The 27,707-nt window shown below is 40.5% G+C and overlaps 2 protein-coding genes across 3 annotated transcripts in view; both read right to left on the reverse strand.

Annotated features, from left to right (window-relative positions):
• The window catches only part of LOC117956109 (lissencephaly-1 homolog B), a 14,258-nt gene extending 3,019 nt beyond the window's left edge, over positions 1-11,239 (reverse strand). Inside the window, exons 1-7 of the mRNA XM_034890977.1 lie at positions 11,024-11,239; positions 3,968-4,242; positions 2,585-2,669; positions 2,417-2,491; positions 1,979-2,185; positions 414-582; positions 41-143 (exon numbers count right to left, since the gene is read on the reverse strand). Coding sequence (XP_034746868.1) covers positions 41-143; positions 414-582; positions 1,979-2,185; positions 2,417-2,491; positions 2,585-2,669; positions 3,968-3,999 — 671 coding nt within the window. The 5' untranslated portion in view covers positions 4,000-4,242; positions 11,024-11,239. The remainder of the gene's footprint in view (positions 1-40; positions 144-413; positions 583-1,978; positions 2,186-2,416; positions 2,492-2,584; positions 2,670-3,967; positions 4,243-11,023) is intronic.
• Positions 11,240-12,599: 1,360 nt separating this feature from the next.
• On the reverse strand, positions 12,600-27,028 carry LOC117955009 (clustered mitochondria protein homolog). Of its 2 annotated transcripts, none has more exons than XM_034889098.1 (30): positions 26,515-27,028; positions 26,104-26,180; positions 24,330-25,802; positions 23,575-23,723; positions 23,306-23,477; positions 22,589-22,729; positions 22,361-22,491; positions 22,111-22,265; positions 21,299-21,424; positions 20,958-21,105; positions 20,696-20,788; positions 20,274-20,492; positions 19,736-19,911; positions 19,308-19,616; positions 19,053-19,174; positions 17,886-17,975; positions 17,687-17,787; positions 17,382-17,534; positions 16,809-16,871; positions 16,474-16,721; positions 16,301-16,385; positions 15,647-15,800; positions 14,935-15,074; positions 14,713-14,793; positions 14,432-14,557; positions 13,997-14,118; positions 13,689-13,782; positions 13,465-13,599; positions 13,289-13,362; positions 12,600-13,199 (listed from the first exon to the last, which is right to left on the reverse strand). In XM_034889098.1, the coding sequence occupies exons 3-30, from the start codon at positions 25,762-25,764 to the stop codon at positions 13,154-13,156; spliced, it is 5,088 nt and encodes a 1,695-aa protein (XP_034744989.1). In that variant the 5' UTR covers positions 25,765-25,802; positions 26,104-26,180; positions 26,515-27,028; the 3' UTR covers positions 12,600-13,153. The 2 variants fall into 2 exon arrangements, with proteins under 2 accessions (XP_034744989.1, XP_034744988.1); XM_034889097.1 differs by having other exon boundaries at positions 19,041-19,174.
• Positions 27,029-27,707: the final 679 nt, after the last annotated feature.

Below are 27,707 nucleotides of genomic sequence, written 5' to 3' on the forward strand. Positions count from 1 at the left end.
CCCCCCCCCCCCCCCCCCCCACACACACACACACACTTACCCAGTAGCAACCTCCCACATCTTGATGGTCTTGTCTCTGGAGGCAGACACTATGTGGTCACCATTTGGCATGATGGCTACAGACGACACATTGTGATCGTGGCCTGGAAGACACAGTCAAGAGTTTAGTTGTGTAATTCTTCATCTCAATACTTAAACCACCAAGTAGATATGCCCAAAGTCACAGTGTCCAAAAACATTTTTTTAAATTAAGCTAACCCTAAGATTTGGTGTTCAGTTTTAAATCAGAAAAGTCATTCAGACTCATTTCTACTGAACTGTAGCAAAATAGATATTTCCCATATTTTATTGTGAATCCTCATATGAAGAGGGTATTTGTATTAGCTGTCATTATTTCTGTAAGTAGCTCTTACCATGCATTGTTCTGATACACTCAAACCCCTGAAAGTCCCAAAGTTTGATGCTCATGTCAGCTGAACATGAAGCCAGCAGCTTTCCCGTCTGATCAAAGGAGATGTCCTGCACAGAGTCTGTGTGGCCCTTTAGGGTTCGCTCAAAGTCCCCTGCTTCATAGTCCCACACCTAAAATCACAGACAGCGACAGTCAGGACAGGGAGGCACTTCAGTCTGACCTAATTATCAGAAGGATGTATATCTTACCTAAAAATCAAATGTGACTATGACATTGCCGATTTACGTCAATTTAAGTCTAGTGGCCTATCAGCAAGCATTGCTATATTGACATAACTGATTGTCAGTCCAATGCCAAGTCATCGAAAGTCAGTGATGAAACAAGTTTTTCATGCCTAGTAAATCAGATGACAAATATGTTCTGCATTCAACAGGTAGGATGGGATGCAGGTTAGATCGTGTTTTGACAATAAAGACATGAAGGTTTAACTGTTTAAACACAGTTTAAATGGTTGAGAAAATATCCTTTCAGCTAAAATCACGTTACTATATATAAATTAAACAATATGCCGACACCGTTAATTTAACTAAGTATAAAAAGGATAAAAGAAGGCCGAGTTAAAAGAGAAACGGATTTGCATGTTTCCCGAGGTGCTGAGCTCTGGAAGTGTTGCCTCTGACAACATGATCATCAGCCCATCTCCCAATAGATGAGCAGTGACAGAGCAGAACAAATAAACAGTGAAGAAGAGAGGGAAGAAGGGAGGGAGGAAGCAGCGAGAGGGATAAAACGGTGAAGATAAAAAGGGTTAACAGCCTCAGATCTGCAGTACAGCTTTGATCTGAAGGGTCAGAGCTGCTGAGGCTATGTTGTGGTGTGCTGAAAACGCTCAGTGATTTTTCTCATAAATGCTGCTGCATGCAGCCAGCACTTTAATATTCCTGATAGACACATTTTCAAAGCAGTGCTCTCCTAAGAAATGACTTCATAAAGCCATTCCATAATGTGAACATAAGAAAAGCAAAAGGAGTCTTGACCGTTCCAGACAGTACACAGGGGACCTCTTGATGCATAATACATGGGTGTGATAATGCTGTCAATTCTTGAGACTGATAGATGTAAAATAGTTTGTAGGGGACTATAGTAGTAGGTGAAGATTGTGCTCTCCCCTTAGATTTCTTAAACGTTAACTTTCTCATAATTATTAATGTAATAGATCTATACCATTTCTCAGAGTACACTGTGACTGTGACACATTACATTTGTATAACGTTTCCAGTTGTGCTGCAGGTACACCAAGCTCAATGTAACACAATCTAATATAATAGCCTCACAATTAACCCATTTTTGTTTAAACTGTGTCAAAAGGCATTTATAATTCTAGTGATGGGAATTGTATTAATCAGATTGGCCCACAGAAGTCCCGAAAGACAGAAAACTAAAATTTGAGATTCATAAAATGAGGATTTTGCAGTGCTGTTTTATTGGATTGCATTAGATGTAGCTAGCTGTACCTTTTATACTGACAGCTTAGAGTGTAAATGCTGTTCATAAACACACACACACCTTGATGGTAGCATCCTCGGAGGCTGTGACCATGACAGAGAAGACGGGGTGGAATATGACACGCGTGACCGGAGCGCGGTGACCGCTCAGGGCGTATCTCTCTGGGGGACGGGGGATCCACTCCTTGGGGTCTCTCTTTTGACCCACAGGTCCTCCATGTGTCATCTCCTCCTTGGCCTCATTCAACTTGGACTCCAACTCCATCACCTGATGCAGAAGGGGGAGTCAAGGAAAAGAGGAGTCAGAAGACAGGTAACAATTTTATATTACCATGGTGCCCATCTGGTGGTTTAGTTTTAAGGTTAAGGTTTTAGACTAAATAGCTAAAATAAAATTGTTTTTTTATTTTTTTTCTAGGTTGGTGAAGAGAATTTATGAAACAAATGATCGAAAGCAAATTTAAAATACACTATGTGCTAGAAAACAAATATTCCTTACCTTCTTCTGTAATCTGATGACTGAAGTCCATTTCTTTTCCAAAAGCCCTGCATACTTTTTATCTACCTCTTCATTCTATGAATGGAGAAAAGAAAGACACTGAGATAGGATCCACATTCTTCATAGTAAAAATGTAAAAATGACATTTTGGGACCGGTCTCTCCTTACCATATCTATCTCGGCCTCTTTCTTAAAGGTGGAATATGCCTCCTCGTATCCATTGGAACGGAGATAGTCAGCTATAGCCCGGTTTCTGTGAAAAAGTGGAATAAAAAAGCTTTTTTGATTCCAGGGGTTAACATGTCTCAGAGATGCCCTTGGAAAATCCTAAATGTTCAGTATTGATGCAATTTTATTTGATTATGCACTAAATGGTGTTAAATAAATTGCATGTCAATTAAGTCAAAGTTATGTCGTCATTAATTATTAAGTCCACCACTGAAATTTCTCTTTAAAAGAAAGGAGGCTACACCCTGTCAAACAGATGGAAGCAATGAGATTCAAGTTTCACAGTTCTACCTAATAAAGAGCCGTAATAAATTACAATTCTTCAGCGAAGAAAACAAAACGTAAGGACCAAATAACTGGGAAACTGTATTTAGTGCTGCTATTGAAACCAGACTCACCACAAAAAGAGAACACTGAGTAATAACGATGCAAGTACAGGGCAATAACAGGCACATACAAACTCAACTTTAAACATGTACAGGCTCACACACAATTATACACAGATGTAGGCACACGTTATATAAATGAGACAGCTCTTTTATGAGATGATGGATAAATATTTTATGAGTGACGGTGCTAAATTTAGGCTGCAGCTTCTGGCCCACTTTGAATGGCTGATCACTGTAACCCTGATACCACTGTCTTCCATTTAAACTCATCAGAATATAAACATCCAGATTTTCTTGACCAATAAGGGTTACAGCATGATGATAAGATAAAGTATCTGCTGTTTTGTGCTGTCTGGACAGCACTAAACCCCTTACTTCTTTGCCACTGCCATGTAGGTTATGAAATATTCATTAAGTAGCAATCAAAGGAAGGACATTGAAGCTTCCACCGCTTTACATTTTCTTAATGATTACACATTATTGTAAAGGAATGCCCACTCAAAACATCTCCATTAACCTCTTCTGGATGACTAGGCCCAAAACAACTAAACACATTCCACTGCTTTCTATCAAGAGAAGGAAGCATGCAATGTACAGCTTTGCTTGTGGTCAAACTTCAAGGTATTGCTTAAAAAGCCAATCTGTGACACACTTTAATGCAAGTACACTTCTTGGTGTTGCCTACATGTCTGTTCTTGTTTGCATGTGTAATAAGCCTGTGCGTGTGCACACACACACACACACACACACACACACACACACACACACACACACACACACACACACACACACACACACACACACACACACACACACACACACACACACACACACACACACACACACACACACACACACACACACACACACACACACACACACACACACACACACACACACACACACACACACACACACACACACACGAACTCACAGTTCATCTCTTTGTCTCTGTGACAGCACCATGGTGGCTGCTGTTCTCTCCCTCCTGGGGGAGGTAAGGGTGAGGTGATGTGCTGGGGGAGTCTGGCTGGGAAGCGGTTGGATCCCTCAGTGGTGTTCTTCCTTCAGAGACTCAAAAGTGGCGAGAAGAGTGCCACGCAGAGGGAGGTTAACCGAAGATATTGCTGTCAAACAACTGTTGACAAGGCTCCACGAGTATTCATTCACTGGTCCAGATCTTACTTACTAATCAAACGTGGCCATCACCTGATGAAGAAAGAAAGGACAACTGGGTAAACAAACATTATAGCCAGTAAACACACACACACACACACACACACACACACAGAAGGTATGTCCACACTTTTGGCCTACACACACAGCTGTGCACCAATTATACTCACTGCTTTCTCTGTGTGTGTGTATATATGTACAATCCTAAAGTTTGAACACACCTTCTTATTCAATGAGTTTAATTTATTTTCATGTCTATTTACATTGTAGATTATCACTGCAGGAATCAAAACTATGAATGAACACGTGGAATTTTGTACTTAACATAAAAGTGTGAAATAACTGAAAACATGTCTCATATCCTAGTTTCTTCAAAGTAGCCACCCTTTGCTTTGTTGATAACGCTGCAAACCCTTGGTTCTCTCAATGAGCTTCATGAGGTAGTCATCTGAAATGGTTTTCACTTCACAGGCGTATCTTGTCAGGGTTAATTAGTGGAATTTCTTGCCTTATTAATGGAGTTGGGACCATCAGTTGTGTTGTGCAGAAGTCAGGTTGATACACAGCTGACAGCCCTATTGGACAACTGTTAGAATTCATATTAAGTCAAGAACCAATCAGCTAAGAGAAAAAATCATTACTTTAAGAATTGAAGGTCAGTCAGTCTGAAAAATTTCAAAAACTTTGAATCTATCCCCAAAACCATCAAGTGCTACAACAAAACTGGCTCACATGAGGAACGCCCCAGCAAAAGGAAGACCAAGAGTCACCTCTGCTGCTGAGTCACCAGCCTCAAAAATTGCAAGTGAACAGCAGCTCAGATTAGAGACCAGAGGAGACCAGATTAGAGACCACACAGAGTTTTAGCAGCGGACACATCTCTAGAACAACTGTTAAGAGGAGACTGTGCAAATCAGGCCTTCATGTTCAAATAGCAGCTAGGAAACTACTGCTAAGGAGAGGCAACAATCAGAAGAAATTTGTTTTGGCCAAGAAACACAAGGAATGGATCTGAGACCAGTGGAAATCTGTGTTTTGGTCTGATGAGTCCAAGTTTGAGATCTTTGGTTCCAACTGCCGTGTCTTTGTGCAACATTCTTTGCGCTTTCTACATGTCTGGTTCCCACCGTGAAGCATGGAGGAGGAGGAGGTGTGATGGTGCTTTGCTGGTGACACTGTAGGGGATTTGTTCAAAATTGAAGGCATGCTGAACCAGCATGGCTACCACAGCCTCCTGCAGCGACATGCCATCTGGTTTGTGTTTAGTTGGATCATCATTTATTTCTCAACAGGACAATGACACTAAACACACCTCCAGGCTGTGTAAGGGCTATTTGACCAAGAAGGAAAGTGATGGAGTGCTGCGCCTCCACAGTCACCGGACCTGAACCCAATCAAGTTTGGGGTGAGCTGGACCGCAGAGTGAAGGAAAAAGGTCCAACAAGTGCTAAGCATCTCTGGGAACTCCTTCAAGACTGTTGGGAAACCAATTCAGGTGACTACCTCTTGAAACTCATCAAGAAAATGCCAAGAGTGTGCAAAGCAGTAATCAGAGCAAAGGGTGGCTACTTTGAAGAACCTAGAATATAAGACATGTTTTCAGTTCAGTTCACACTTTTTTGTTAAGTACATAATTCCACATGTGTTCCTTCATAGTTTTGATTCGTTCAGTGATAATCTAAAATGTAAATAGTCATGAAAATAAAGAAAGAATGAGAAGGTGTGTTTAAACTTTTGGCCTGTACATATATAGACACACGCACACACAAACAAACAGAGAAAGAAAGTAGTGAGTATAATCGGTGCACAGCTACTTGTATAACTGGGTTACAAAACAAATTGTTTCTAAAATAAATGTTGTTCACAAGAAGTGATAAAAAGCCTTAAACACAGTTAAAATTGTTTTGAGTGAATAAAGGAGAGAGGAAAGAAATTAGGAAAGCACATCAACATTTAAATAATCATCATTGCTGGGAAGTAGGGAAAATTGCACTGATACAAATATTTACTAAAAATTTTTACAATTGTAGATTAAATTAGATCGACATTAAGTAGAATTTTCCAAGTATATTGACAACGAATATGTACTGTGCAACTCCAGACTGGACTAGCAGCAATATTCTTCCTTTTGCACACCTGATCTGAACCTCTGGATGTGTCATTAGCAAAAGATCAGTTAGCAGCGGAATGCTTCGTAGTAATTTTAGTATCAAAAAAATCTGTAGGCTTCTTCAAGTGTGCCAGTGGTAAACGCTGGCTGTGACTGTGGGAGATTAAAATATATTTTCTTTGTTAAACTTATAATCTGAATTTTGGGACAATGTGGCCATCCCAAAAGAAGAGAACAGATCAACACACACGCCGACAAATCAAAACACACCATTCAGTGACTGTGAAGCTAACAAGACTATTCACTTCATGAGCTTCAACTCTGCTGGCACCTGGGGCCACAATAGCACTAAGCTGCTTAGTGGCTAGACCAGACAACCTTTTGTGTGTGTGTGTGTGTGTGTGTGTGTGTGTGTGTGTGTGTGTGTCTTTTTAAGTGAGAGGCCACAAGTCCTCCATGCAACTGACAAAGTAAAGAAGGGACGGGACAGTAGCTAACAGGATTAACCGCCAACACAGAGAAAGGACCTTGACAGCAAACCGTCGTGGTCTATATTATTGTCTGGTGCATTGTTCTTCTCCGTTTCACCATCCATTGCCAGTTGCTTCTTTAAAACACAAAACGCTTTTTCAAGGAAAAAAATAACGGATTGCGGCGCAAATTGTCAATTACATTGAGATTTCTGCATATTTCTACTTTAAAGATGAGCCGCAGCAGACAACAAAACATTTACCCAGAGACAAGTCTGAAGTGTCATAAAAAGAACTTTTCTTTCCTGCCTGTAAACATGATAGGTGCTCTGAGCGCACAGGACAGAGCTATAATTTGAACTGAACAGCAATCTCAGCCTGGTTCAAAAATAGCCATTTGACCAAACAAACCAACCTCCTAAATATTACGTAAGCAAGACAATCTTGGTAGCTTCTGCACCTGCCTAAGAGACTGCTGAGCGTCACCAGCAACTAGATATGAGAGAAATGTTTTAAAAGGAACGCATAGATAAACAAACAAGTGAGAATATAAATCCTGGCTTCAGCCACTAAAAAAGTATTTTAGTCTAGCAAGTCTTCTAGTTATCAAAATTGAAAGATAACATACAGCTATCTAAGCTGTAACGGTGAGAACATTGTCAGGGTCATAAATCAAGAGGAAAGGTTTAAGGTCCTGTCTATGTATCAGGCTAATCTCTGCACTCAACACTCAGGAAGAAATGTAGAGGGGGGGGGGGGGTCATTTACAACCTGTGTGATTATCTGAACACAGTCCATTTCTTAGAAATGTAGTGACTGCTTTAAATGAATTTGCAGACCGATTCAACCAAAGGAAGAGGAAAGCCAACCAGCTTGCAAAGTTATCATACACTATCCATGTGTTCATGTGTGGACACAACCTGTGGTCGGTTTCTGGTGATAAATAAACAAATATCTTGCCTTAGTATTTCAATCAAGATAAGCTTTATTATTTCAGTATGAAGTCACAAATGTCACCTTTATGTCACACAAGAAGAAGCCTTCTTGACAACATTACAATTTAGGTGTACACACCTAACCAACGTTCTGCTGGCAACGTTCTGCTGGTTTTGTAACAGAGCAATGACTCTAGATGTAAGTGAGGGCTAGAATAGGACTGTATTTAAACTTCATTGTAGCTGATTCTGGTTTCCTACTTCGCCCAGGTGTGTCTGTTAAGAAAAAAAAAAAATCTCTCCTCTGATGCTTTATTAAGATCAAGCAACAGAACATATATTGGCGTGCAGAGTTTTGGTATAGTTTTATGGTGGCAAAGATGCACACAAACATTCTCAACTGGCTAATTACCCCTCGGCTATACTCTTACATGCACTCATGATCACTGCTGATAGATGGCTCCGCTTTGTAGTGTACGACTCAATACTTTTTGTTCTTTAGCGAGCATTTCTGAAAATGAATATTGGTAAGACTTGTTTTAGACCTGACTAAATGAAATTTAAGACGTTGGATGAAAGTCTGGACATTTCTTGACCCAGACCAATTTTTAAGGACATTATTTATACTACTATTACAATGGTGTCATGCTAGACATATATACACACATATATATATATATATATATATATATTTTTAAGGGCATTTTTAGGCCCGTATTTGACAGGACAGCTTAATACATGAAAGGGGAGATAGAGGGGGGAAAGACATGCAGCAAAGAGCCGCAGGTCGGAGTTGAACCTGGGTCCGCTGAGTTGATGAGCAAACCTCTATATATGGGCGCCCGCGCTACCAACTGAGCCATCGGGACACGTGATGGTGTGGGGGGGCTTTGCTAGTGACACTGTAGGGGATTTATTCAAAATGGAAGGCATGCTGAACCAGTATAGCTACCACAGCATCCTGCAGCAACATGCAGCATCCCATCCGGTTTGCGTTTAGTTAGACCATCATTTATTTCTCAACAGGACAATGACCCCAAACATACCTTCAGGTATGTTTCAGCTATTTGACCAAGAAGGAGAGTGATGGACTGCAGAGTGAAGGCAAAAGGGCCAACAAGTGCTAAGCATCTCTGGGAACTCCTCCAAGACTGTTTGGAAACCATTTCAGGTTTGACTTGAAACTCATCAAGAGAATGCCAAGAGTGTGCAACGCATTAATCAGAGCAAACGGTGGCTACTTTGAAGAAAATAGAATATAAGACATGTTGTCAGTTATTTCACCTTCATATTTCATATTTTTTGTTAAGTAAATAATTCAATATGTGTTGCATTCATTGTTTTGATGCCTTAACAGATGATCTACAATGTAAATAGTCATGAAAATAAAGGAACCGCATTGAATGAGAAGATGTGTTCAAACTTTTGGGCTGTACTGCATATCGCAGGGAGAAAAATTCTATCGCAATGTCAGTTTTTTCCAATATTGTGCAGGTCAAGCGCCCGCTCAACCAACTGAAGCTATCTGGGCGCCCATTATTTCCCCCCCTTTAACTGGCAGCCTACACTACTTCATTAAATGTCTCTTAATCAATGCAGGATTTATTGTAATATTGGTATGCTGACCTACAATAAAAACACTCACTCAGTTCCAAAGGTACTCAACATTTATCTAAAACACACTCAGGTGTAATCATTGTCAACAGTCCAATGTTAAAATGTGACAAGACTGTGAAATTATATTGAAACAACTTGTTTTTTTAAAGATTATTTTTTGGGGCCTTTTAAGTGACAGTGGATTGACACGAAAGGTGGGAGAGACATGGGGAATCACACGCAGCAAAGGCCTCATCCTACATGGGGCGCACGCTCTTACTGGGTGAGCTAGAGGTCGCCCCATATTGAATCAACTCTGAAGTATTGTACCTGAATAACTGTAGTTGTTCTCATACAAAGGAGAAAATAGTAAGTGGGGATACAGGACAAAATGTAGCAGATTTAAAATATCCATAGCACTTTTAACAACACCACCTTACTAAATTCAAAACAAGTAATAGGCAAAACCTTTAGATACCAAATCACTTTGAAAACTTGAACCCACACCCTGGCAGGTTCATATCCTATTCTACAGGCATAGACCCTCACATGTAATGCTACGCAATAGCAGCAGGCGATTACTAGTTGTTTAATTAGGTAACTTTAGTGAAATTCAGGTCATTAGTTTTGTATGTCTCAAGTAAAATCTGTACAGCCTTATTATCAGTATTTCGTACTGATCTTTTTTCAGTCTTCACTCTGATTCGGATTCCTTAAATCATAGTAGGAAGCTTGCATTATGCATTAAAACAACCCATAATATTTTTTTTAAATAGGACTCTGTTTAAAATCTGGCTCGAGTGACGTCTTTCCAAGCTTCGATGGCCACAAGGGCAAAGTTGCAGCAATGGCTCAGCAACGCCCTTTCGAGCTAACGTTAGCTTAGCTCGATAACGTAGACGTTCACTGGAGCTGTCACTTTGAGCAGACTAGATTTATACTAACACAAAGCAACCATAAGAAAACACACATAGGGCGTTGGTCTAACGTATCGCCATAAAGTAGCTAAACAACTTAGTCCATTGCTAAAAATAATAGATTAGTTACGATTAAAAGGGAAATGGGATACAGCCAGCTAACCCAAGTTTGATTTTTAGAGCTATTAGCTAGCTGTTATTCCCCAGTACAAAACAACAGTGTTTTAGCTAGCCAGCTTACTGTTATAGTATAACGTTATTCACAAACACATTAGGTGGTTTACACAACAAATATGGTCAACGTTTCAAATTCAAAATGTAGCATGTATGCAGTTTATAGCAACATCAGAATATTTGATGTAAAAAATATGGCAGCAAGCTGACAGCACCTAAATTAGCTTATCCAGCTAACGTACCACGTTAGCTCATCGCCACAGAACTTCCATAAATAGACGAGGCTAACGTTAGCCAAATGCTCAGCTAGGTTTCACAACAAGTGTCTCCTTACAAATCACGCGTTGACCGAGAAGCGCCGAACTGGTATTAAGATGACAATCACATGCAGGGTAGTTGATTAATATCACACTGGATTATCATGAAGTCAATATCTACATTGATGCTCTTGTGAATGCCAACTTCGGCACTTAGCTTAGCTTTCGGCCTCTCCGCCATTTTGAGATCGGATCGGGTAAGCGCAGAGACTGCAGGCAATTCGTCGTCAAAAAATAACAAGTCTTTCTAAGTGCCAAAACAAAAACGTAGACGAGTGTAAAAACACTAACTTACCCTCTACCAAATACGCAATCTCATATCCACTTGACTAGTCCAAGCATGCAATAGAAAACCTTGGTTTTGATGTGGTATTGTGACTTCTCTCACATCACCCAGCACGGTCGGTCAGATTTTTTTTCCTCTTTGGTACCACAGGATTCGCCCGGCCCCAGCTAACGGTCGCGTTTGGATGTCGGCAGCGTGCACGTCGAGGTGAGCGGAGGCGCGCAGCGTGCACCTCTTTCGCTGTTGGAATTAAAGGTAAACACACCATATGAACATTGGTCATAGTATTTTTTATTGTTATGTAACATTATACAGCCAAGTTTAAATTTGAATTGTAAACACGTTTCTCAATGAGATGAGCAGCAAAAGGACAGGCTGTTGTAAAGAGAGGCAAACCATGCGGATGCGCTGTAGATAGTGAATAATGAAACAAATCCCAGGAAATTACAAAACTACAATAATTGTACACTTACTATATGGATACATTTCAGAATAACTACATAATTTGTAAGCCATGTAATTAAATATTAGTTATTTGGGGTAACATCTCAAATAGCATTCATTAACGTAACAGTCAGTTAGTTGTTGGGTGCCAACTCCACCAAGTTTCACTTGACACCAGTTCACAATGTTATGCTGTGATTGCCAGTTTATAGAGCCACAAATGTTACTTGTTCTAGTAGAATGAAGAAATACGATGCGCAGATGTTTATTTCCCTAAGGTCACCTGGATAATAATGCCATTAATGTGGATTAAATTATAATGGACATACACATCCAAAACAAGCACAGCAATTATTTTAATATTTGGAAATGTCATGTTCTGAGTGTTGATGTGTTAAAGTGTTAATGGCACAAGTGTGAATCCCAGTGGACACACAGGGGACTACAACATGACAGCTGAACCTGTCTTATTTTAGTAAGGGCATCTCTACTTACTTGGAAATAAACTATGCACAGAAAGTAAGGAAATTTGTGTTTGGTAGATAATATCTTTGTTGTAAAATGTATTCTTGCCAATGAATCTTATACCATTGGAAAACCTGATAAATACCTTATAAATGGTAACACATTTGTAAGGAAAAGGCATTTGTGGAATGAGGAGCAGAGCTGAGTATTGGGGTTGCGTCCATGAAAAATTTGCCAAATATTCTCTGTAATGCCAAACAGCTTTTCTTTGTTGACTCTTGTTTTGTGGATTGGGTGATTGAAGTAACAGGACATATTGTATTTATCAAGATGAATTTCTGCAACCAATGGCAATCCCATACCTCCACAGTCAGGGATCAAACTGTATCCTCCAAGATGACAATGCTCATCATCCCCACAGAGCAAAGTCTAGCAGAGGCTACCTCCAGAATGTGGGAGTGGAGAGGATGCAATGGCTTGCTAGCAGTCCTGACCTCTACCCATTGAACACTTGTGGGATCAGCTTGGGTGGACTGTTCGTGCCAGAGTGACCAACACAACCATGTTGGCTGACTTGCAACAAATGCTGGTTGAAGAATGGGATGCAGTCCCGCGGCAGTGCTGGTGACCAGCTTGAGGAGGTGGTGCCAGACTGTTGTGTCTGTCTAAAGGTTCTTCCACACGCTACTGACACTCCTGTTTGTTATATGAATAAATTGTGAAATTGACAATATGTCTTGTTACTTCAGACTTCAATCACCCAATCTACCAATCAACACCAAACAGGAATCAACAAAGAAATCATTTTGGCACTCTCAGTGAAGATTTGGCAAATTTTTCTGGGCACAACCCACATGCTCAGTTTTGCTGCTAATCCCACAAATGCATGTTCCTTGCAAATGTTTGACCATTTAAAATGGAAATGATCAGGGTTTTGAATGATGTAACATGCATTGCCAGTAGTCATTGTTAAAACACAGAAATAATCTCCCGAACACAAATTTCCTTACTAACTTATTTAGTTGTTTTCATAAGTAGGCTAATTAACACCAGCCGTTTTCCAGGCTTTCATTTGCCATAGTTGCTCTTTGTCTATGGTCATTTTCAGGAGTCTGGCTGACTACACCGATGTTCTATTGTAATATTTTCTCCCTTTGGTCCATAGTTCAAGGTGGTTGTCTGCAGTTCTTTTCAAGTTTTTTTTAAGTCTTTATTTTCCATTTAAACATTTTACTTTCCCTTTAATTCAGTCCTCAGGTCTGCAATTTCTTTTGCACTAGAGAGAAAGACATAAGAGGTAAACATTAAAACCAACACATCAGCGGTTATTTTTAATTCCATAACTGGGAATGTTTCAGCGTTCACCTGAGGGGAATGAGAATGATTCCACATGTCAGGTTGAGCTGCTGAAGGATTGTGAGAGGGCTGGGTGTGGAAAACTGGAGAGAAACATAGATAAGGTTAAGTATCACACAACCAGAAATGCATGAGGGCAGGGGTTCATTCTTGTTTGCATGCATGTGTATATGTACTGTACAAACCTTTGGAGGTGGAATACAGGCACTGGGTGTGTTGCTGTAGATATGATTGATGGCTTTCTGGAGGATCACAGCCTGCTGAGTGAGGCTCTTCAGGTACTCTGAGCTTTCCTTTGTACTATCATGGTTCTCCCCAGTCTGCATTTGTGGAACAATGAAGTCTCTCAATTAAAATTATGAGCAAATGGAATGCATATAATAACAGCAAAGATGGCCTTCCAGCATACCTGGATTTTATATATTGAATACGCTTCTTTCTCGTGTTGAAGAGCTGATCGAAACTCTCCTTTGCTCTCATACACAGTGGCGAGCAGATGATGACTGCACAGAAGATAAACATGGAGGTAATGGAAACTTTTAAATAAAGAAAATGAAGGGATGGAACCATATATTAATATGACAATCACACACACCTGGATTCTAAAGCATGTCAATCACTTTCTGAGATTGTCTGTAATTGTCATGTGTTGCAATTTGCGTTTGATGACTATAATAACACATGAAAACAGAGGTACATGACAACAAACTGTCTTACCTGTGTGCATGCTTTAGGGATGTGGCACCGTGGTATTTTGAGGTTGAAATTAAGGCATTCTGTAGGAACTTCAAGGAAAGCTCATACTCCATCAGTCCATGAAGTACTAGTCCCAGCATACTCTAATGTCATGGAGCACAACAGGAACATTAGGAACCCCAACAGATGGACAAGATGATATTATACCTTTTAGCACAAATAAGGCTTCAAGTTGCTATTGCCTGTTTGCATTTTCAGAATTTGATCTACTGTATTCTTGTTTGTTGAGAAGAAAAAAAAAAAAACTATACTCAAGTCCTTTTTTTCCATGTGGGGTCCTGATCCTACACTTTAATCGTCTTAAAAGTCTTCCCCACAGTACTTGAAAGGAATCAAACATTTTTGTGCAAAAAAGTAAAGAGCAACACTATGTGCAGTAGGTGATATCCCACTTACATCCAGGTTTGCGACTTGTGGATGGTCCTCTCCACTCACAAGCAGTGTGAGGTACCGAGCGCGGTACAGCAGCTGTAGGGAGGTTGAATATCGGCCTCCAGCAAAGGAGTACAGGGCCAGGCAAATCTGAATTGAAAAAAGGAGAATACTTCCATGTGAAGTCATACGTGAAATATAACATTAATAGAATTAAGGAAGATGTTTGTAAGAAAACAACAGGGTTGGCATGTTATGGTACAACAATCTGTTTGTGGATTGATGAAAAAGGTAAAGGAACTCACATACTCTTGTATGGTCTGTGGATGATCTATACCTTTTATTCTCTCAGAAGTCATGACAACCTTTTCCTGGTGGCTGAGGGCCTGCGAGACATGGAGAGATAAGGGGAACATTACTTTATGAAAGCTCAAAAATTGTCATTGGTAACAATTCAGAAATCTGGAACCAGACTACCATAGGTTAAACGTCATGGTAGAAGAACAAGTTATGTAATGCATATTTACATCTGCATATTCCCCCAGGATGTAACAGATCTGTCCCAGGAGACGCAGGCACATGCACACGTCCTCATGCAGGACCCCACATACGCTGCTGAACAGAGTCAGGGCATGGCTAATCAATTCATAGCCATCTTTGAGTCGCCCTAAAAGCAAACATAAAACACTACTGATGAGCCTAGAATTTACAAAAATAATAGCATCTGCTCTTTACATGAAGTACACTAAATCCAGTTGGTTGTCAGTGTCTAAGAAAGTTCGTTTTTTAGTGGTTACTAAGGTATTCTAAACGAAAATGATAATTTAGATTACTTTAGTAATCATCCTATACATGACTTTAAAATGAATTAAAAAATCACAGTTTAAAATGGGGACAATACAATGTCCATTTGTGTTGTCAGTTCTACAGTGTTCTGTGGGCTAGATCACGCCAAGGAAGATAGAACTTTGTGAATGTAAAATATACTGTTAACTTTACATCAAAAACATGACCTCATGAGTTACTTGTGTGTGTGTGTGTGTGTGTCTGTGTGTGTGTGTGTGTTATAAGGTGAATAATGTGATAGTACTGTGTATTGATGCTTGTAGGGAAACATTAGATAGTTTTCCACAGGAGCCCTCCAGGTAATGACCACTTTATGCATCAAAGCAAGGTCACCACGTTACTAAATGTAGACATATATACTGTATTTTATGTTCATATTTTATGTTTTCTTACCCTGCTGTACTGCCACCTGTGCGTGTTGCACAAGTTGCGTGGCATCCGTTGCTGTAAATTTGAGATGTTTGACCACAGGGAACATGTTGATGACATCTTCCTCGCCAAACACTGGCCTGTGGCGAGACTCAAACACATACTCCCTCAGCTGCACCTAAATACAGAGAAAATGATGCAAGGGAACTACTGTATTTTAAAGCTGCACTACAGGACTTTTGCATTTCAAATAACATAAGTCAATGCTGGAGATGATTAAAAATGTTAAGGGCTTGATGAACCTCAGCAACCACAAATCCTGAAGCACAATGGCCTTAACCAGCACTCAACTGATATGTAGTCAGACCTCTCTCTTTTTAAGCATCAAATATGAGCAGGCATTTTTACCTCTGTGAGTTTGACAAAATAGAGGTGTGGCCAAAAATTACCTAAACCTAATCTTGACTTCTGACAGAGGTTAAAATGTTGTACAAAAACAGTTTTTGCCGCAGATTCAACCATAACAACCATTTTTGGTGAGTTTTCAATCAAAAGAGAACTTGCTACAAAAGGTGTGGTTTCAGCTCAACTTACTGCTAAAGTGCAACTTTAAGATAGACAGAATTCATTTAAGGTTATGGATAAATGTATTAGGAAGAGAAGCATGTTAGGTCTGACCTGTATGCCCGTCTTGATGGCAATCTCTCTCAGTAAGGAGATCCTCTGAAGGCTGTGCTTTTCTATTACTTCATCTACACTTTCACTGGACACAGAAAGGATGGCAGTGTAAAATCCTGATGCACATATACAGTACACGGAGCACACGCACACACACAGGCACAAACACACACCTGTCAATTGTGTAGTGGTAATAGTCTCCAGCCTCAGTCCTGATCCGGCCCCACAGCTCACTGGGCGTCAGTCTAGCCCACACACTGTCTGTCAACAAGATGACTCTACTCCCGTGGCCCCTTCGCCGTCTGCTCCTGCGGCGAGAGAGCAACTCATCTGAGGAGGAGTCGGTAAGACAGGAGGAGGAGCTCAAGAAGCAGTTTAGGAAGTGACTGACAGCAGCTGAGAAAGCTGCAGGTTCCACATCCTGGGAGAAAATAAGGAGTATCTTCATATTAAAAACGTCATGCTAGATGCAAAATGTTATTTTAATGTTTCAATCTGAGCACTTCACCTGTAGATAGGTCCTAAAGATGTGTTTTGCACTTCTGATGATGACTTCACTGATAGAAATTCTCTGTGAAGGAACATTTGATCAGTTATGTGATCAGGAGGATGTCAGCATCCTGATATTTGTTGTCATGTTCAATACAACACAACGTTGTATTCTATTCTATCATATTACGAAAACAATGATCAGGGATAAACCTGATTAACACTTTATTAACAAACTTTGATCTAAACTTAGTCTGAGACTGACAAGCAAAGATGAGTAGCAGCCTAAGCCCACAGTTGTCTTGTTCTTGTTATTTGTTGTTCAGTGTATTGGAAATATTAACATTTCTGTGTCCTAGCAGGTGTAATCTTCAGTGGTTTACAGGCATTTTTCTGTAGCTTCATTTCCTTGTCTTCTAGCAATGTTCCTCAAGAGTTGATGGACAGGAAACAATTGTGAAATAGGCCTTTGAAATAATAATATCTACATCATATCCTCGTCTTCTGCCTGGAACAAAATGGACCGCCATCAGGCCAAATTTATAAATATCTTACTCAATCCTTCACCCGAAAAAAGTAAGTAAGCAAGTACCTTTATGTGGCTGAGTTTCTCTCTCTCTTCCACCCTGTCCAGCTCAGTCAGTAAGGTGCCCAGGTACCGTACGTTCACGCCTCTCTGGTGCAGCACTGAGGTCAGGGTCGCTCCATCCATTGGCACTACTGTGTGGTTCAGACAATCCCTAAGCTGTCTCACACGCACACACACACACACACACACACACACACACACACACACACACACACACACACACACACACACACAGCAAGTGGAAACATCAATATCATCTTAAACTGCACATGATAGGTCTGAACATTATTGCTCCACACAAGACTCACCACTGCTGCAATCTGATTGGACAGTAGAAAAGCAGCCATGTCCCATAACAACTGTCTCTGCCTCTGAACCTCCTCAACACACTCAGAAGAGAAACGAACGCCTGCAGCAAAGACAGACAGTTCAATCATAGTTTGATTATTTCTTTTTTACATTATATACATGACCACGTTTGTGTGTGCACACAAGTGTGTTCAATACCTGGAGAGCAAACATTAGGATTGAAGCGGATGTCAAAGTTGGAGTCACTCACGGATCCGACAGCCTCACAAGCTTTCCTAATCACATTTTCTACAAAAGTAAAATATGAATGCATTACTACAGTAAACTTTCACACAATGAAACAATCCTTACCACTTTGGCTTCAATTATGAGTTAACAATGAATATTTGCATAATTTGAGGGTCTATTAACTGTGTAGTTTGCTTGTTTGAAAGCCACAATGTGTCTTTCTCATGGGCAGGCAAAATTCTCTGGCCAGCCAAAGCAGAGAAAGGGCAAAGTAACCTGAACAAGATTCCCAGTTTATACCTATCACCATTTCTAGCCACTGGGGCACCATATGTAGGCTAGGGGAACTCATATTATTGTTAAAAAACCTCATAAAGTGTAATTTTTATGCCATGGGATCTTGAAGTACAACAACAAGTATATAATTATTATCAGGAAAATGTAGATATTCATGAAAAGCCATAATGCAGCAGAATGTCCTCTCTGAGAGTTATATTAATATTTATTATATCACTGGGTCATTATTATTGGTGCATAAACTTGAAAGCATCACTTTAATGTTGTAGTAGGTTGAGGTGGAACAAACGTAAATTAGTTTCTATACGGTTGGTTATTTTAATCTTTAACAAAGTATTCAAATTTCAAGAACTTATCCAATGTTTTGTACGTAAAATCTTAATTTGAAAAGTAAATAGTATAGCTGTCAGGTTTAGGGGGGAAAAGTTTAAAGTAGCAGAAAATGAATACCCTGGAGTGAACATTGTACTTTAAGTAACACAGTACATCAACAAATTGTTACATTCAACCACTGGGAATAAACGTCCAACGTCTGCTTTGTCAGCCAACATGGATGACAGGTCCTCAGAACAACTGAACATAAACTACATCTGCTGATGAAGAACATGCAATGTGTTTGAAAGCTCCAAAACAACTACTAAATGGACCTTGTAATGAGATTGTTTTTTTTCCAGCTGTTGTTTCCAATGTCAAGAATGAACTTACATGTCTTAGTACTGTTTGGCCTATTTTGTATCTCCTCACTCAGATTTCAGCCTGATTGCTGCTGGCAGAAACCCATTTTCCCCTGGTTTATCAATTACACCTAATTTAGCTGGTTCAATTCACCCATGTCAGCACCCGCTGTGGCTGTTTCTCCAGTTCTCGGCTCACAGAGCGCCTCTTCACTCTTCTCCGTGGATTTATCTTGTTCTTCTGGCTGAATGAGCCCCTGGGACACCATCTTGACATAAAGTTCATACCTGCCACAGAAAACACAAAAAAGAGAGATAATGTCCATTTCCAAAGCTCAGATCATCCGGCTGGATTAATAGTTACATGGTGGCTGTATCTGTGTCCTAGCAGCAAAAAGGTTCCACATCTACTCTTCCTCACCTATGCTGGACAAAGGCCTCTATCAGCTCTGGTCTCAGGCTGGCCAAGCTGTGATGATGTTGCCGTGGGTAACCAAAGCTCCGACACTCTTTCGGCACCTCCCTCCTCTCCTCTGTCTCTGAGAACTGGAAGTTACGGTCGGGGGGGAAGGTTCGGAGAAGGTCCAAGATGTAGGGTCTTCCGTCATTACCCAGGATGCCTTTGGTCTCAATGCCAGAGCAAAGCTCCACTGGGCTGTTGCTGTGGTCAAGCACTTTGTGACGTTGGATTCTTAGCGGTTTACTCGTTTTATCCAGAAGCTTCAGAAATCTGGAATAATGTTGAGAAAATTAAAGGTTCTTTGTTTGAATTTAGACTTGATCTTGCTCTCAATACCTGAAAAATAGCACGTTATTGTTGTTTTTTGAGAGTGTGTGTGTGTTACCTACCTGGGGTGTGTAAAAACAGTTTTTCCATAGTCATTAGAGCCATAGACAACACACTGCTCTTGATTTTTCTCCAGTATCCCAGGAACAATGGTCTGAGCGATAACACGGATGCCCCGATAATCCACCACAGCTGTTCCGAGTGTGTGAAGCCCCTCTATGTCCACAGATGCGTATGCCTGTAGCAAAGCAGCATAAATATTTTTGTCAAGAACATGTTGGCAAGAACATGAAGGATATACCACTTATATATATTTACAGTACAGGCCAAAGGCCTTTTTAAGTACATAATTCCGTATATATATTTATTGAAATTTTGAAAGTGGAACTATAAAAAGGAAAGTAGCAAATGCAACTGCAGGGAGAATATTTTATGGTGCATGACTGTTACGACTATAGTTTTTCCCTTTACAATTCACATAATGACACCCTTACAGGGCTATTGAATGTAATACTGTCCCTTCTGCAACAAATGTACTTTTAAACAGTAAATGCATCCCAAACACCTGACAACTCAGGAGGTGTTGCTGTGAGGATGTACCTGTGCTCCTGTCAGGTCACACAGGGCAGCAGCATGAGCAGCAGTGTTGCCCCCTAGTGGGCGGTAGTGCTCAGCTATGTCGAACCCCAGGCTGAAGAACAGGTTGTTCCAGATGAACATCTGCATATGAGGTGCCTCCCCTGGGTTTAACGGCATGGCATTACCGTCAATAACAGCTACAGCCCCTTGTGTTGCAGCAGCTACAAAGTCACTGTTGGTCTGGATAGAGAGATTAAAATCTTGGTTAACACAGTGTCACTTCCTTTATTTCAATGAAGAGCAATACAATGTCATACAAGAGCAGGAATTGTTCGTTGTTATGAAAGATCAACAGGACAGAGGAAGGGTAGGAGGTATACATCTGACATCTGTACTCCTGGGAATGGGAAAGAAGATGTCACAGTATAAATCTGTGGTCTCACCTTGAATATGCTCCTCTCTCTCTGCAAGCGCTCCTGTAGGGAGTTTCTGGTGAGTTCCCTGCATGCTTGCAGCTCCTCATTCCAGTCCCGACTCTGTGGCCATAAGACACAACCTACCTATCAGCATCACCATCACTACCCGTTTGAAACCTTTGTTTTTTTGTATTTGTGCGTGCATATCTGCCATAAATTCTGTACAATACTGCAATGTTAAATCTTTCTGCATTTTCAAATTTAGTTTCCCCTATTTTATGTCTGCAACCTGCCCAGCTGTGTGCTCGTCCTGGCCCATGCGACTGGTGTGTGTCTCCTCTTCTCTGACACAGTCGAGGGTGTGATCTCCGTCACGGGCAATCCAGGTGAACACCTGGAAAGGTGCTGCAATCCGCTCAAAAGGGTGTTGTTGAACTCTGGTCAACAGATAGTGACAGAAAACATTTTCATTTAGTAACATGATTACTGTTTTATTGGCATGCAAGTACAGTTTATCATGTAAACTACCATTGCTGTATTTGCATCCACATATTGGATCGATATGAACAGTGTGTCACTTGCACTTGCATTGGCATGTAGTTTCTAGCGTGATCATTACAGTTTGCTCACCTCTTCTTCTGCAGGACACTGAAGGTTTTCCTGAAAGCAGGGCTGACTTGACTCAACAGCTCAACTAGAGAGTGGCAAAGGATTTTGGGGACTGCAGGTTTTGGGTTGAAGTTGAAGGCAGTTGACCTGGAGCAGTCAGAGCAAAGCACAAGTTGAATCCAGGTAAGTTTCTACTGTACTCATCGTCATGGTACATGATTGTTGTTAGTTGGCTGCTTTCTGGGGTTGGTGTTTCTCTAATAAATATTTGCTTAGTTGTGGAAATTGAAAAAATAAAACATGAGAGTGATACTGAGAGTTCACAGCTATGCTAGCAGCTCTGTAAGGCTGCATAGGAACAGTGGTGCCTTGAGTTAAATGCTAACATCCTAAATATCCTTAACAGGCACTTTACCACAAGTTCAGCCAAGGCTTCTGGGAATGTCATTGGTATTGGTATTTGATAATGGAGAATTGACAAATTGCAACGTTAAACTGGTGATATGAAAAGTTAAGGGATCACCAGAGTGATTACATATCATCTGGTAGGAGGTTATGAATGTCTGGAGTGCCAATCCATGTAAGTTATTTCTCAGGTTAAGTAAAAACTTTGACTTGCTAGTGAGGTGCCAGAACCTGAAAAGGTCAGGAGAAGTCTGTACAAAATTCCATGTTTATCCATCAAATCATCCTTCAATTGTCTTTCAATCTGGACAAAAGTATTGGACTGACCAACATTTTTATCCCTGTTGTCACGCTGCTAGCATGGCTATAATGTTTTAAATTTTCATAGTTTGGCAAACATGCACTTGTCTGAACAGTTTAGCACGCACTGGTTGAGGTAGAAGCCGCGTGTAGAGGATGTTATGTTGAGTTCTCTGTTCTCCATTGTCAGGACATTGATGTACATTAAGTCCCCATGCATCTTCCTGTTTCCTGGAGGTGGATTCCAGCTGCTCATGGTCAGAACCCGCAGACACTGTAATGGCTGTAATGATATTTTCACAAGTGTCATTGTTGCTTCACTATAACTGAACACATGTTTAATCGTTGTATTTGCGATCACAAAATCTGATCGCTCACCTTCCAGTCATCTCTGAGTGGCTGCAGTGGAGTAAGGGGTCGGTCCTTACATCCAGGGAGGATGTATTCTGGAGGGCTGCAGTCAAAGGACTCCTTTTCAGAAGCTCCCCTGTTCACTAACCTGTCACTATCTGAAAGGAGGAACATGGAAATGAAAGTCATGAATAGTTACTGACAGAAATGCTCAGACAAAACCTGATGTGAGAAGGTAATGAGATATTAATATGCCTTTGTCTCCTCTGGTGTAAAACATCAGGTAAGAGAGTGAGCGGCAGTTTACTCCGTTGTATGCATCAGCGGGGTCAAGGCTCCTCAGAAGATCACGAACATGTCTGAGATGAAGACGAGCATCACGCACTGTGTAAGAATCTGCAACAAGATCCGAAAAGATGCTTATAAAGTGTTTAATTCAATCCTACACAAGTGCCAAATGAATCAAAATATATTTCTTACATTTTATGAAAGAAGATCAACAAATCAACACGAGTGGACAACATGGCAAAACAAGGCAGTATAAAGTGAGAAAAACAAATGATGTCATCATAAGATCATAAGATATCACCTTGAAATGAACAACAGACAGTATTTGAGCATTGTTTTTTTATGGTTTTAAGTGAGTGAAAGCAAATAAAAAAGCTACATTAAACTGTAGTTTGGTTGTGTGGAGTCAAAAACGATGTCAACCTTACTGGATGAAGCCATTTTCCTGATGATCCTGTGCAGTTTTAAGACATAAAGAAAGAGTGTCTGTATGTCTGCATGACACCTGTGGAGCTTGATAACAGTTTTGGATGACAGGTCAGCATTGTTCAGACCAAAAACCTTCCTGTGATATGTAAAGATTTGAGGTCTTATAAAACTGACAATGTTGCACTCTGAAGTGAACAACACACTTACTTTGTTCATCACAAAAAGAAAGAAGAAAGAAAAGGATGAGGCAGTTACCTTCCACCACCTTGATCTGCACTCTATCCTGGATGCCCTGGACAGAGCGTAGCTCTGTGAGGCTGTCGAGCATGATGCCTCCCAGGTGGAGGGAAAAGCATGTGCGATGGCAGGTGATCTTGTGCTCCATCAGCACCTGGTGCAGCTCCTCCACCAACATCTGGCCTGACACCTGAGAGGAGAATTGGATTGGAGTGATTCAAAAACATGTGAAGATACAGGGAAGCGTTTTTAAGACAATAATGGACAACAGCAGAGGTTCACAGAACCTGAAACTCAAAGCTTTCTGTTCCAGGAGGTTGAATTTTGACAGTAAAGTGTGTCTCTTGGAGATCTATGTCACTGATGCTGAGATTCCTTTTATCAGCATCAGACTGCTGTGCATCCTCAGGGCTTTCTTCAAGTTGACCTGGAGGCGCTGTGGATAACAAAAGAGACAAAATAAAGGTGTGAGGGTTAAAACGTTTTGCGTGTTATGGAGGACGGTTTTCTCATGATTAAAATATAAAAGGTGAAATGAAAAAAATACTATTACACGGTATATCAATGCAGCACAATTAGGTGATAATTAAATGTCGTTAGGAAAAAGTAAATTGTATACTGAAATGATAAATGAATATTATCAAATTACAATTTGTGAAATGTCCATCACTTAAAAGAAAAACAACAAACACTTAAATTGAAATGCTCAAATTGAAATGTGTAATTAATGAGAGCAAAAAAATATACAAATATGGCAATGGAAAATATACTTTTTTCCATTTCACGCACTCCTTCTTGTGTTTGCCCTTTTTCGTTTGGTTTTGAAATGTTTTTACCATTAAATGTTGGCTGAATACTAAAATAATATAAAAGTTCATAAGAGTTTGGCCATTTTCTCTTTTACTTTTAATTCTGAATAAAACTATCCTCCATAGTGTGATGACCCACTGTACAAGCTGTAACTGGAATGTTACATGTCACATCATTGGAAAAAAAACACAGAAAATACAAGCAAAGAACACAGTTAAATAAAACCACTCACCTTTGACATGTGGTGCTGCCAGAAACAGCCTGTCAATTAAGAACAAGGTTTTCTTCATCTCAGCCTCTTCCTCCTCCACATTTGACAGAGCTTTCTTTTTGTCCTCCTCTTCCATTTTTGCCGGGTCCTGGCAATGAATATATTGTGTATTCACATCTGACTGATCCGTAAGGTCCTCAGACAGATTGTTTGTTTTTCCATGGTTAATGTTACAGCCCATTTCATTTACATTCTGATCTGATGCCACAGTCACATGTCCCATCTCTTTATCATCCGGATCGCTCTTTTGTGTCAGGTCTACACCACACTCAGCAGGGTCAAAGCTATCCACAATGCCAGTGCTTTTGATGCCGTATTTTGTAAGCTGAATGTCCTTTTGTGACTCAATCTTCTCATCCATATTGTTGATGTGTTCAGTCGCCTTCTCAGACTCTGAATTACTGTTTTGTTGATTGTCTTTAACATTCTCCCGTGTCGACTCTGTCCAGGCGAAGTCTGCATTTTCCTGAGCAGTAACAGTATCCTGTTGCAACTTAAAGACATTTTCTTCATCAGTGTTTAACTTATCTATTAGCTCTGCATTTTGTTCTGTTTGAAATATATGCTTTGTTGAAGTGGAGGTCATTTCCTCATGGATGTAATTCTCTTTCCACTCTTGCTTAGCTTCCTTGTCTATATCTCCAAAGGCCAGTTTGTTTTCTTCTGTTTGTCTTCCCACCTTCCTTGGCACCTCAACAAAGATATCCATGTCAGCCCAGGTTCCAGAGTCTATCCTTTTCTTTTGTTTCTCTGACATCACTTTAGTGACAATTTGTGATTGTTTCTCTCGGGATGTTTGTGCCTCCAAGAGCACATCCACCTGTCTCAGTATTTCATGTTCTTCCCAAACATCCATAACCATCTCTTCTGTAATGCCAGTATTCACTGGTGTGTTTCCATTACTCGCTACAGTCTCATTTTTGCATACACGTATTTCTGTTGCCTGAACTTCTGCCTGTGACTCAGTCTGAGTCTGCACCCCCATACCGATTTGTGTATCCACTTCGGTCTGTGTCTCCACCTCAGAAAACCCCCTGTTTATCCACCTGTTGCTCCTCTCTTGTCCTTCATCTCCTGGCTCATCCACCCTCACTCCCTCTTCCTCCTCAGACACCAGCAGACACACCATTGGCTCCACCAGAGTCACTTCCCCTCCCAGTGTGCTACTTAAGACGATGTCAGGAAACAGGAAGTGCTCTGGTTCGAGGGCAGGGTTTGTCATGCCGCTGGAGGCGGTTAACATATCGTCCTCAGAGTCGTCGGACAGACTCAGCAATTTACATTCACTCTCATCACTGGATAGCAGAGGGGATCTTTCCGCCTCACCCTGGACCGCTGCATCCTTACACTTACAGTAGTTTGACAGCGTGTGACAGCATTGGACTATGTTTCCCATAGTGCCTTTGTCCACACAAGAGCAACTGTGCAGGTGACCTAAGAGAGAAAAGACCACAGTATGTATACAGGTTCAGGGACATTATTAATTACATGTATATGTAAGTTTTCCCAAATTATATGCAATTAAATGATGCTTTTCAACCTGACATTAATTTACTTGTTAAATCTTAAATGCATTGTGAGTTTGAATTAAGCTGCTAAGTATGAACTGCAGCAGAAGACACTGTCACATGTGTGTCTGTTTGTGCGCCAGGTGTGAATGCAAGCAGCTAAGAGCCTTAGACAACAGCTGATAACAGCAAGACTGTGAAGTGTTCCTGCAGTGGTGTCACCTTACAAAGGAAAGGACTTGAAGACCTCAGACACTAAATCTAATCAGATGAACTCTGGAATGATGTTGGATATGTGTGAATCCTGGAACACAGATGAGAACATACGCTGAGTACAACTTTTAAGAAAACATTTTTTAAGGAAAAAAAGGAAAAAAAATCAACTTTAGAGTTATAACTGTAACTGTAAGACATTTAGAGTTACAACTGTAACTCTAAATGTCTAAATCAAAACAACCGGATATTAGACTTCATTTGTATGTCTTAAAATCCAATTAGAGTGTACATAAACGTAACACATGTTATTCAAGCACCTAAGAACACAAAGGTGCAGCAGAATCCATGTTCATGTATCTCAAACTGCAGAAGAAGAAAACAGCATCAATATGACATTAGTGTAATCATTCTATGGGCCTTACCAGCCGGTGAAGAGAGAGGGAGAGACTGCCAGTCTGTGTCATCTTCTCCAGAATCCTCTGCTGTTCAACTTGCTGAAATCAGAGAGCTAAGTTCTATTCCTCTTCAGCAGCAGGCTCCCCTGTCCTTGCTGCGAAACCCCGATACACAAACTGTGTCAGCGCATATGCGTGTCTGCCCTTCATGGGTAGAGAGGAGCTGTGAGAGAACATGTAGGCCCTCTCTTACACACAAACACACACATACACAAACATGCACATCTACACACTTAGTACCCATCCAAGTCCAGAAGAGGGCAACCTCTCTGCCGTTCATGATGCAACTTCCTGTATTCAGACAGGTCCATGCACTCTCTATTAACCTTGAATGTGAGCATGTGCAGGAGTAAAAATAGCAGCAGCAGGAGGTCTTACGCTTCTTTATATCTGGGAAACTATACAAGGCATGAGACAGCTAACCTCTCCGCAAACACAAAGTCCTGGAATAAAGCCTTCAGTATTTTGTCTCCGTTCCTCTTCCCACACTTTTAGGCATGAGCTTTCTGAATGTAGCTCTCTGGTTGCCATGGCATCTCTGCAGTGATACATTAACATTCTGAGCACAGTCTCCAAGACAACTGTGGGAACATTCTAGAATTGGACATTTGCTAGGAGACAAGTTACATGTGTACCAGTACATTAGCTAACTACTACATGTGAGGGATACTGTAGTTTGCAGTAACTGGATGCAGTAATTGAAAGACTCAATATCTCCAAATGATTTTCAATAAATTCATCATCATCGAAAGTGTTCCTGTTAATGTTCTCAATTCATCAGTATCATTTAATAACTTTAATAAGCCAGTTTAATTTAGTTTCATTTTCTTTGTTCACTGCAATATTTATATATTCAGCTTTGGCCCCACCATTTGATCACAGGTAAACCAATGGCCCTTGTTAAAGGTCCCATGACATGGTGCTCTTTTGATGCTTTTATATAGACCTTAGTGGTCCCCTAACACCATATCTGAAGTCTCTTTCCCAAAATTCAGCCTTGGTGCACAATTACAGCCACTAGAGCCAGTCCCACAATGAGCTTTCCTTAGTATGTGCCATTTCTGGGTCTGTAGCTTTTGAAGAGGAAAGCCATCATTAATGTTATTAGTGCTTTTACAACTATGACAAATATCTGCTGTATCAAAGACCTACAAAAAAAC

This window comes from Etheostoma cragini, chromosome 13 (genome assembly GCF_013103735.1).
Source record: "Etheostoma cragini isolate CJK2018 chromosome 13, CSU_Ecrag_1.0, whole genome shotgun sequence".
Classification (NCBI taxonomy): Eukaryota; Metazoa; Chordata; class Actinopteri; order Perciformes; family Percidae; genus Etheostoma; species Etheostoma cragini.